This window comes from Colobus angolensis, unplaced genomic scaffold, assembly GCF_000951035.1.
Source record: "Colobus angolensis palliatus isolate OR3802 unplaced genomic scaffold, Cang.pa_1.0 Scaffold130, whole genome shotgun sequence".
NCBI lineage: Eukaryota > Metazoa > Chordata > Mammalia > Primates > Cercopithecidae > Colobus > Colobus angolensis.
Window position 1 is genome coordinate 761,469 of NW_012114253.1, and position 11,220 is coordinate 772,688.

The 11,220-nt window shown below is 55.0% G+C and overlaps 1 protein-coding gene across 4 annotated transcripts in view; it reads right to left on the reverse strand.

The window, feature by feature from the left end:
- Positions 1 to 11,220, reverse strand: part of ALPL (alkaline phosphatase, liver/bone/kidney) — an 88,776-nt gene that overhangs the window by 11,154 nt on the left and 66,402 nt on the right. For 2 of the 4 annotated variants that reach the window (XM_011933974.1, XM_011933971.1), the window contains 4 exons: positions 7,073 to 7,192; positions 6,596 to 6,711; positions 4,503 to 4,677; positions 3,578 to 3,753 (listed from right to left, as the gene is read on the reverse strand). In XM_011933974.1, coding sequence (XP_011789364.1) covers positions 3,578 to 3,753; positions 4,503 to 4,677; positions 6,596 to 6,711; positions 7,073 to 7,088 — 483 coding nt within the window. In that variant the 5' untranslated portion in view covers positions 7,089 to 7,192. The remainder of the gene's footprint in view (positions 1 to 3,577; positions 3,754 to 4,502; positions 4,678 to 6,595; positions 6,712 to 7,072; positions 7,193 to 11,220) is intronic. The other 2 variants (XM_011933973.1, XM_011933975.1) reach the window with 2 other exon arrangements.

Here is an 11,220-nt window from a genome sequence, read left to right on the forward strand (position 1 = left end):
AGAGGCTCCAGCCAGGGAGGTCTCTGGGGCAGCCCACAGCTGGGAGCCAGCCCACCGCAGCCTGGGCAAACAGCGGGGCCGAGCCTCATGGCTGTGTAGTCACCACCAGGCTAATTTTACCCACTGGCTGGTGTGTGCGGGCAGACGAACGCGGGACTGTTTGTTTTCCTTGGGAGTCCATGTTTGAAGTCCTGACTATTTTAAAAATAGGGCCAAGAGCATAACAGCAGCCGCCTGCGGTGACCACCACACTAGTGTTCTCTTGTCACCGCGGGCGCCAGCCCGGGCCACTGCCCCTGGCTGACACCTTGGGATTGCAGAGCCTGGCTGACACTGGGCCCAGATCCACCATTCCAGGCCTGCATCTCATAGGTCCCCTGCTCTATCCTCCACTCTGTCTCCCACCTTAGAACCTAGGTTTTGCAGAATGCATAGGGGGCCAGGAGCACAGACTGGCAGGAGAGGTGGGAAAGGTGCCCCAGGACCAGCCTGGATCCAGGCCGTGGTCATGGCCATGAGCTTTGAAGTCAGATTTAGGTTTGAACCCTGACTCTATCACCTACTGATCAAGGGCCTGCCACCTAAACTCTCTGACCCCAGTTTTCCTATCCATAAAATGCGACTGGCTGGGCACGGTGGCTCATGCCTGTAATCCCAGCACTTTGGGAGGCTGAGGCGGGAGGATCACTTGAAGGCAGGAGTTTGAGACCAGCCTGGACAACATGGCAAGACTCTGTCTATACAAATAAAATTTGTTTCAAAAATTAGCCGGGCATGGTGGTACAGACTTGTGCTCCCAGCTATTCAAGGGACTGAGCCAGGAGGAGCACTTGAGCCCAGGAGGCTACGACTGAAGTGAGCCGTGATCATGCCACTGCACTCCAGTCTGGGCAACAGAGCGAGACCCTGTCTCAAAAATAAAATAAAATAGACTGGGCGTGATGGCTCACGCCTGTAATCTCAGCACTTTGGCAGGCCAAAACGGGTGGATCACCTGAGGTCCAGAGTTTGAGATCAGCCTGGCCAACGTGGCGAAACCCCGTCTCTAGTAAAAATACAAAAAAAACTGGCCAGGTGTGGTGATGTGCGCCTATAATCCCAGCTACTCAGGAGGCTGAGGCAGGAGAATCGCTTGAACCCAGCAGGTGGAGGTTGCAGTGAGCCAAGATCGCACCACTGCACTCCAGCCTTAGAAACAGAGTGAGACTCCATCTCAAAAGAAAAATAATGATAAATAAAATACAACTAACATCTATCCGCAGAACCATCATAGGAAGAAAGGCAGTCACCCAGGGAAGTCCCCAGCACCCAGCGGGTGGCTGCCACTGGAAGGCATTTCTACTGCCAGTGGGGAGACAAGTGGTTCAGAGAGGCAGAGTCCTTGCTCCCCGCTGTAGCCAGGAGCTCAGGGAGCAGGGCGGGCTGGGAGGGGAAGGAGAAGGGGACCCCAGGTCACGAGTCCCTTGCCCCACCCCCCTCAACTATTCCCACAGAACCTGACCTCTTGGCATCTTCAGAGTGGAAAACGAAGCCCCCAATCTTCCTGTAGGGAGCCTCATCGTTTCCAGCCCGGCAGCGACTTCACACGGGCTCATTAAACTTCCAAATAACAGACTTGCTGTTTGGCTTTGGGGTTTGGGTTTGCGTCTTTCTTTCTTTCTTTCTTTCTTTTTAAGCGACAGTATTTATTTTCAGGGTGGACACCAGGATTTTTGTTTCATGTACAGTCTGGAGACTGGGAGGCTTTTGGGGGGGTGTTGGTGATGGAGATGCAGGTGGGGCTGGGAGAGAAAGGAAGAGGAGGAAAGCAAGGGGTCCTCACACAGGTCCTCCCTCCTCATTCACTCCCTGGCTTGTGCCCCTGACGTGGCCCCTGTGGCCCGCCTCCTCATCTCCCACCCCCTCACCTGAAATATCTTCCCTCCCCTCCAATTTCCTTCAAGTTTCTGTCCCCTGCTCAGGCTGTCCCTGACAAACCCCTCTGAGGAGCAGTCCCCATGTAGTTATACCCTGTGCCTGTACAACAAATGTTCTCACATCCATGACCTCATCACGGCCTCCCACGGCCCTGGGAGCATGCAAGTGTGGCTCTCTGTTCCTGCTGCACAGGTGGGGAAACCGAGGCGCAGGAAGGGGAAGGGACTCACCCCAGGCCATGTGTCGGGTGAAGGCAAGCCAGGATGGGTGGCTTGGCCTCAGATGTCTGCTCACTGAAAGGGCCAACAGCACTGTGTGTCCTGAAAGGGGGTACTTAATCTACCATGCTGGGAAAAGGGCAGACATGGGTCTCTACTGTAGAGGGGCCAAGTGGCCCCCAGAAATTTGTGGGGGCAGTGTATGGAGGGCTGAAGACAAGTGAGTTTGTCTGGTGGTGGAGAAAGAGGTGAGGCATAGCTGGGTCGGGGGGCTTTCTCTGGCCCCTCACCGAATCCCCATTCCAGTCCCCAGATCGCCTCAGCAGTCCCCCACAGTAGGCAATAAAAGCCTGAAAGGAATGAGCCGGGCATTCTTACTTAAGAACAAAGAGTAGGCCGGGCGCGGTGGCTCACGCCTGTAATCCCAGCACTTCGGGAGGCTGAGGCGGGCGGATCACAAGGTCAAGAGATCGAGACCATCCTGGCTAACATGGTGAAACCCCATCTCTACTAAAAATACAAAAAATTAGCTGGGCGTGGTGGCGGGCGCCTGTAGTCCCAGCTACTCGGGAGGCTGAGGCAGGAGAACGGCGTGAACCTGGGAGGCAGAGCATGCAGCGAGCTGAGATCGCGCCACTGCACTCCAGCCTGGTCGACAAAGGGAGACTCTGTCTCAAAAAAAAAAAAAGGAAAAGAACAGAGAGCAAGCGCCACATGGATGACTTCTGCCTCATGAGTCAGCTCAGTTTGCTGAAGTGTGTTTCAGGGCAAGGACGTGTGGCTCCTGCATAAGTGCCACCACCTTCTGGGCACTCGCTAGGCCTCAGGTCTTGTGCTGAGCTCCACAGGGATTATCTTAATCAGTTCTTGGCATAAGCTTATGAGGCAGGCACAGTTCACAAAGGAGTTGTGAAAGGGAAGTCTCAGAGAGGTTAAGTAACTGACCCAAGGTCACACAGCTAGCAAAATGCAGGGCGAGGTCTGGAACTCGAATTTTAAACACGAGAGCTGGCACTAACCAACCACTGTACACACCAGCTCTTCGCCGGGCATGCTGGTGGTTGAGTGTACAGATATGTGCCCATCTGTGCCCATGTGAATGCACAGGGCAGGCAGACGCCAGTTGGCCATCACCACCTCCCTGTGTAGTGGGGGGCAGAGGTGGGCACAGCACCAGGTTCCAATTTATGGAATCATCCCTGGGTGCCTGGTTCTTGGGGTGCGGTGGCGGTCACATGAGGGTTCACCCCGCAGCCCCACCGCAGAGAAATCCCACAGTGCCTGCCTGCCCAACCGCAAATCCCCTAATGGGCTGGGAGCCTCCCAGGTGTGTGGGGAGCCAGGCCAGGCTGCTTTTTCCGGGCCAGCCTGGGCCTGAGGCCTCCTGCCCACCAGAGGCCCCGCCTTGCCCCGTCCTTGCCTGGCTGCCCCCAAGCACTCACGTCAATGTCCCTGATGTTATGCACGAGCTGGTAGGCGATGTCCTTGCAGCCCTGGCTCAAGGCCTCAGGGGGCATCTCGTTGTCTGAGTACCAGTCCCGGTCAGCTGAATGGGCATAGGCAGCGCTGGGGGTGGCGTGGTTCACTCTCGTGGTGGTCACGATGCCCACAGATTTCCCTGGGGTGCAGAAGGGGCAGGTTCGGCTTTATCCACAGAGCGGGGTGTCCCAGCTGCCTCCTCCCTCCCCCCATCCCTGTAAAGACAGGACCCCGTTCAGTTCTGAGAATTGCCTGGTCTCAGTCTCCCCACCCACAGCAGTAGGTGTCTGGCAGTGGCTTCTAAGTAGCTGAGCGGCTGGAACACTGCCTCTGGGACCCTCTCCCCTCACCCTGAAGGCCCTCGAGATGTGAGCACCCGGGCTGGAGTCCTCCCCTTCATCAAGGTGCCCACAAGACCCCTGAGGGATCTCAAGTGGACTGTGGCTCTGTCACCTGCATGTTGGCCTTGTCACCTGTGTTTTGGCCTTGGCCCCTGACTAAAGCTCCTGAGGACACGGGCTGGGCCTCCCAATTCTGAAGAGGGAAGGGGCGTGGCCATGGACTGCACCCCACAGGCTAGCCCTGGGCCGACTTCTCCCTCCTCACACCAAACCTATGAGGGTTTTATGTTCCCATCCATTTTATAGTCAAATAAAGAATCAACTCAGGGAAATGAACTGGGAGCAGAACCCACCACTGGGTGAAGCCTGAACCCCCAGCCTCCCCTGTCATGGAAGGAATCCCATGGATATTACAGACTCTCAGACATCATAGCTGGGAGCCCTGCAGAGAAGCCTTCTCTAGCCCCTTCCCATGACAGAGTCGGAAAGACTGAGGCCGGGACAGGCCATGGAGCTGACCCTGCTCCCCGCTGCTCCCCGCACTCACCAGCGTCCTTGGCCCAGCGCAGGATGGAGGTGACCTCGTTCCCCTGGGTGGTGTTGCACCGGGAACGCTCGGTGGCTGCGCTTACCCCCACGGTGCCCTCGTTGGCCTTCACCCCACACAGGTAGGCGGTGGCGGTGCCAGCGCTGTCAGGGACCTGGGCATTGGTGTTGTACGTCTGTAGGTGGGAGAGGAGGGTCAGGAGATGGCCAGGACTTCGCCCCTACAGCCACCCACCCCTCCTCTACTCACACCATCGGGTCTGGGGCGTGAGGAACCAGAGAGGACCCCATAGCCTTGACCAGGCCCACTGCCCACTGAAGCCCCCAAGAGCCACAGGACTACCTATCTGTCTGCTTCCTGCCGTCATTCCCTGCACCCTGGCAGCACTGGGGCAGGACCCCAGCTCTCCAAAGTACGGAGAAGTCTCCGGCAGAGGAGTGGGGCTCAGGTGGGGTCAGCAGAGGCCTCTCTCTGGGCCTGGGGCTGCAGGAGCCAGCGAGGGGTTGGGGAGCAGGGGAGTCCTGGAGAAGGGAGAGGGAGGGACCTTCTTGAAGGAGTGGGGGTCCTAGGGATAGGGTAGTGAAAGTGAGGGGGAGGGGGACTGGGGAAGGGAAGGGTGGGGCCAAGACCAGCTCTGATTTCTCTGCCACCTGCCCTGTGGCCACCATCACAGGGTTGCCCTACATCCAGATGTTTGGCAGAGACCCCGAAACTATTTGCCTGTCTCCCTTCCCCACCAGCCTGAGAGCGCCTTGAAGGCACAGAAGGCACCACAGTCCCCGCTGCTCCCCCAGAAGTGAGCCTGGGGCCTGACCCAGGGTCTGGAGGTTATTACATAATGCCACTATCACCACCACCGATAACAATAGCTACCCGGCAGTGCGTACTGCCTTGAACGACCTAGGTCAGTACAGGCATACCTCATTTTAGTGTACTCCACAGACACTGCGTTTGCTACAAATTGAAGATCTGTGGCAACCCTGCGTCAAGCAAGTCCATCAACATTATTTTTTCCAACAACAGGGCTCACTTCATTAGTGTTTTTTAGCAATAGCATATTTTTAAATTAAGGTATATATGTTTTTTTAGACATAGTGCTGTCCTCCACTTAAAAGACTACTGTAGGGTGCAAACATAACTTTTACATGCACTGGGAAACCAGAAAATGCGTGACTTGCTTCATTACAATATTTGCTTTATTACAGTGGTCTGGAACCAAACCCAAAGTATAGCTGAGGTATGCCTATAGCTTAATCAACTTCACGAACCACCTCAGAAAAGAACGAATGACCTAGAACTTCAGGCAAAAGCGTATACAGGCCGGGCACAGTGGCTCATGCCTGTAATCCTAGCACTTTGGGAGGCCCAGGTGGGCGGATCACCTGGGGTCAGGAGTTCGAGACCAGCCTTGCCAACAGGTTGAAACCCCGTCTCGACTAAAAATACAAAAATTAGCTGGGCATGGTGGTGCATGCCTATAATCCCAGCTACTCGAGAGGCTGAGGCAGAAGAATCACTTGAACTCAGGAGGCGGAGGTTGCAGTGAGCTGAGGTCATGCTACTGTACTCCAGCCTGGAAGACAGAGTAAGACTCTGTCTCAATAAAAAAAAAAAAAAAGAAAAAAAAAGAAAAAAGCATATATAGGCCAGGTATGGTGGCTCATGCCTGTAATCCCAAGACTGGGAGGCCAAGGCTGGAGGATCGCTTGAGCCCAAGAATTAGAGATCCCTATCTCTACAAAAAAATTAAAACATTATCCAGGTGTGGTGGTGCACACCTGTAGTCCCAGCTACTCAGGAGGCTGACGTGGGAGGAGGGCTTGAGCCCCGGAGTTGAAGACTGCAGTGAACTATGACTGCACCACTGTGCTGCAGCCTGGGCAACAGAGCAAGACCCTCTCTCTAAACACACACACACACACACGCAGGTACAGTGATGCTATGGTGTCAGAAGTCAGGACGGTGGCTGCTGCAGGTGGGGAGTGAGCTGGGCATGGAGGGAGGTCAGGGGACCTCTGGCTGCTGTCATGTTCAGATGCTCGACCTGGATACTGGTTATACAGACCTGAACTGGGCTTGGGGATGGGGCTCACCTTGGAGAGGGCCACGAAGGGGAACTTGTCCATCTCCAGCCTGGTCTCCTCCCCAGGGTTGTGGTGGAGCTGACCCTTGAGGATGCGGGTGGCCGTCACTGTGGAGACGCCCATCCCTGCGGTGGGGAGTGGGGGCCTCAGTCTCTCGTGCTCCTGCCTCTCCAGTCAGCCTACTTGGGTACCCAGAAGTTCTCTAGTTTGGTACCAAGGCAGGCTCGGGCAGTTGGCACCGGGCATGGCTCTGTCAATGTCAGGGAGTAGCCCCCCTCTCCCTTACCTCCCAGATCCTCAGGGGGCTAGCTGGCAGAGCAGGCCTCTTGAATCCACAGCCTGACCCCTCATCCTTTTAAACACCCTTCCTGCAGAGCCCTGGCCCCTTCAACACAGCCCCCTTCAACTCAGCCTGGCTCCCTGGGCTCCTAGCTAGGTGTCCTGTCTCCCCACCCTACCCGGCCCCCACAGGCCCCCGGGCCTCACCATCTCCCAGGAACATGATGACATTCTTAGCCACGTTGGTGTTGAGCTTCTGAAGCTCCAGGGCATATTTCAGTGTCTCTTGCGCTTGGTCTCGCCAGTACTTGGGGTCTTTCTCTTTCTCTAAACAGAGAGAGAGACAGTTACTTGGCAGGGTGAGGACAGCCTCCCATCTCCAGACATACAGATCCCCCCACTTCTGATTGCTCAGGCTGGAATGCCTGAACTTGGAGGAGGGTGCAATAGCTGTCCACCCAGACAACACGCCTGTGGTTTATAAATATGTGCCATCCAGATCCTCCAGAAAAGCCCGTGGACCCTGGGGTCTTCTGCTCACATCTCAGAATGTAGAAACCAAGGCTCAGAGACAACGAGCGACTTGCCCAACGCCACACAGCACAGACAGACACTGGCAGGGCTGGGCTTGGCTCCAAAGCCCATGCTCATTCCTTCTACCCAGTAGGGAGAGGAGCTGCTAAGGCAGCAAATGAATTGTGCTAGCACAATTAAGAGAGTAATGTTTAACCTATTCAATAAACTCCTTCCAGCAGCAGGGGTCCCCTGATGTAGCCAGCCATCAATTATAAACTCTGCTTAGCTTATTCATTAAAGTAGGCTCAGCAGGAACCTGACTTGGTGGCAGAGTTAATAGCAGTGCTGGAAAGCGAAGCTTGCCTTTTGCTTAATGTGTCAAATTCAAAAGAGCCAGGTGATCTCACTCTTGTTAGTTCTAGATTAGTTATCAAGGACGACATTCTGCATCTCTCATCACCTGCCTCCATCCCTCTTGGCTGATAATGACTTCTGGATGGGGCTTTATGGTTTTGAGATAAAATGAGAACTAAGAACACTTTTTTCTCTCTCCCTCTTTCTCACGTGTGTGTGTCCAGCAACAAATCTACAGCTTTAGTGCCAGACAGACCTCAACTAAAACCCCAGCTGCCAGGCGTGGTGACTCACGCCTGTAATCCCGGCACTTTGGAAGGCCAAGGCAGGCGGATCGCCTGAGCTCAGGAGTTCAAGACCAGCTTGGGCAACATGGTGAAACCCCATCTCTACTAAAAATACGAAAAATTAGCCAGATGTGGCGGTGTGCACCTGTAGTCCCAGCTACACAGGAGGCTGAGGCAGGAGAATTGCTTGAACCCGGGAGGCGGAGGTTGCAGTGAGCCGAGATCACACCACTGCACTCCGGCCTGGGCGAGAGAGAGAGACTCCGTCTCCAAAACAAACAAAAAAAATCCCAGCTGCTCCAAGTACTAGCTGTGTCACCTCCCTGAGCCTCAGTCTCTTTCCCTGTCAAATGACATTGCTGGCACCATCCCCTCAGGGTCACTCTAAGGACTGGGCTGGATAAGGCAAGTGACACACCTGACCCACAGGAGAGGCTCAAAGATTGCCTCCCACCGCCATTATCCCGTCTCCAGGGCTGGACCAGGATCCTGGCTATGAGAGCTGGAGTCCCTCCCAGAGTCTGCGGGGCCCCTCTCTGTCCCGGGGCCCTATCAGATCTACTCCTTTAGAGAGGAGGCTCCCTAGCGGCTTCCTCTTTTGAGGCCTCCCACTGCACAGAACGGGAGGCGAGGTCAGGAGGAGTGGGAGGGTCTCGTCCAAGACCGTGTAGCATGTTTGTGGGCTGGGGACACAATTCTCATCTTTTGGCCCAGCTCCGACATGTGCCTGGCTCTTGGGGTGGGGTGGGTGAAGAACAGCCCTCCTTCCTCACACACGCACCGGCTCTGGGTGAGATGCCAGGGGCCCCCCACACAGCTTCTCTTATTCCTCCCAACTGCCTTGGTGGGTGGGCACCAGTGTCTCCTCCACATTAGGAAATGGAGAGCCTGAGATCAGGGCCCCAGTGGGAGAACTGGAAATTCACGCGTTGCCGTGGCTCTGCCCCAGCCTATGGACAGCACAGGCGAGAAGCGGGCAGGAGGCTGCAATGCACCTCTAGCGCTGGACCCAAGCACACCCCACACCCCTCCCCAAGAGGCCTCCCCTTACGTCGCCACCACCCCAATCCCTCAGCCCACTGCCCTCACCCTGACAGCCCCAGGTCCACCCTCTCTCTTCTGGAAGTATCTGCTGAGAGCATCAATTTCAGACATCCCCAAGCAGTCCCCACTGGGAATCGGGAGCACCTTGGCCCTTCTGCCCGACAGGGTGCCTTTGGACAAGAGTTTCCGCCCCAGGAAATGGGAGACCCTTACCTATCCATGAGTAGGATGACATGAGATAAAGTCTGGGCAAGGCTGGGGCCAAGAGTTTTGCTCGGAGGTCCCCCAGGCCCAGGCTGGTTCCAACCTCCCTCCTGCCTTCCTCAAAATACACCATGGTGCTGTTGGTCATGGAGCCTCTCTGGCCAGTTGGCTGCCATTGGGTGGTGAAGACCTTTCACCCACCCTGACCACCGACAACCTGTCCCTGCCTTAACAGTTTGGAGTCCTGGGGCTGGGCTGACATCAGCCTGCCCTGCACCTGTTGCTTTTGTTCAGCCCAGGCTCTGCCACCAGGTTCCCTGCTAGGTCGAGGGCTTGTTCTCTCTAGACTGGAGTCCCATGTGGGCAGAGTCCTTGTCTTTTTCACCAGAGCCACCCAGGGCCTGTCCCTGAGAAGGGTTTGGAGTCTGGTTTAAGCAACGATGGCTCTGCACAACTGGATTCCAAGAGGCCATTGTTTCTGGAGAGTACTAAATGATATGTGCAAATGCTCACGATAGAATGCTGGGGAAAGGGCACTGATCAGTACATACTGTATGATTCCATTTCTATGAAGCTCAAAACAGGCAAAGCGAGTCTCTGGTGGCCAGTGAAAGCCTGGGCATCTCCTCTGGTTTTGGGAGAGGGTTGGCACAGGGAAGCCCACAGATGCCCCATGACCAGAAATGTTCTGTCTTGATCTGGGTGGTGGTGACATGGGTAAAAATATATGTCAGAAATTTTTCATGCTATGTACTTAAGATCAGTGCCTTTTTCTGTAAGTTATACCTAACTGAAGAAAAAAAAGAAGGCCGGAGTTGTGGCTCATGCCTGTAATCCCAGCACTTTTGGAGGCCATGGTGGGAGGATTGTTTGAGGCCAGGAGTTTGAGGCTACAGTAAGGCATGATTGTGCCACTGCTTTCCAGCCTGGCGACAGCAGATACAAAAAGTTGAATTGCTGAACGTTTAAAGATTTTTCTTTTTTTTTTTTTTTTGAGACAGAGTCTCGCTCTGTTGGCCATTCTGGAGCGCAGTGGCGCAACCTCGGCTCACTGCCAGCTCCGCCTCCCGGGTTCACGCCATTTTCCTGCCTCAGCCTCCCGAGTAGCTAGGACTACAGGCGCCCACCACCATGCCCCGCTAATTTTTTGTATTTTTTTTTTTTAAATAGAGACAGGGTTTCACAGTGTTAGCCAGGATGGTCTCGATCTCCTGACCTCGTGATCCGCCCACCTTGGCCTCCCAAAGTTCTGGGATTACAGGCGTGAGCCACTGCACCCAGCTGTGAAGAGTTTTCATGTTGTCACTTTTTCACCTTTTCCCTTTTCATCCATTAGTTCATCTTTCACCCAGGTGGGCTGTAAGTGCTGAGAAGGCAGGGACCCTGTGCCAGAGTGACCTTGGTCCCCCAGGGATGCAATTGGCACCATGGGGTCTCAGAGGCAGCAATGGTCTGAGAGCCCATCGGCTCAGGCTCGGTGCCCCACTGCACCCGTCTCCTCATCTGCTGAAATATAGCTGTCCTAAGAGAAGAGACCAACACTCGCTGAGCATCCACTCCTTGCCAGACACTGTGACTATCCCATGTGATTCCCATGATGGCCCTAAGCGGGAGGAACTCTTATCCCCACTGGAGAGATGGAAACACTGGGGTACAGGGAAGGCAAGTGGGGACTTCTAGCCACATAATGGACTGAGCCGAGGAAGGCTCTCCTGCAGCTCCAGATACAGAAATGCTGGGGGGAAGAAAATAGCACACAGCTTGAAAAAGGAAGAAAAGGGGGAAGGAAAATCCTCAGGAGGCAGCATTGATGAAGGAATCTAAAACCAGAGGGGCCCACAGGAGCTGATGCAGAGAGGAACGCCCGGGACGGTAGGCCAGGTACAGGTTCAGGCTGAAGCTGGTTTCTTTTCTTTTTTGAGATGGAGTCTTGCTCTGTTGCCCAGGCTG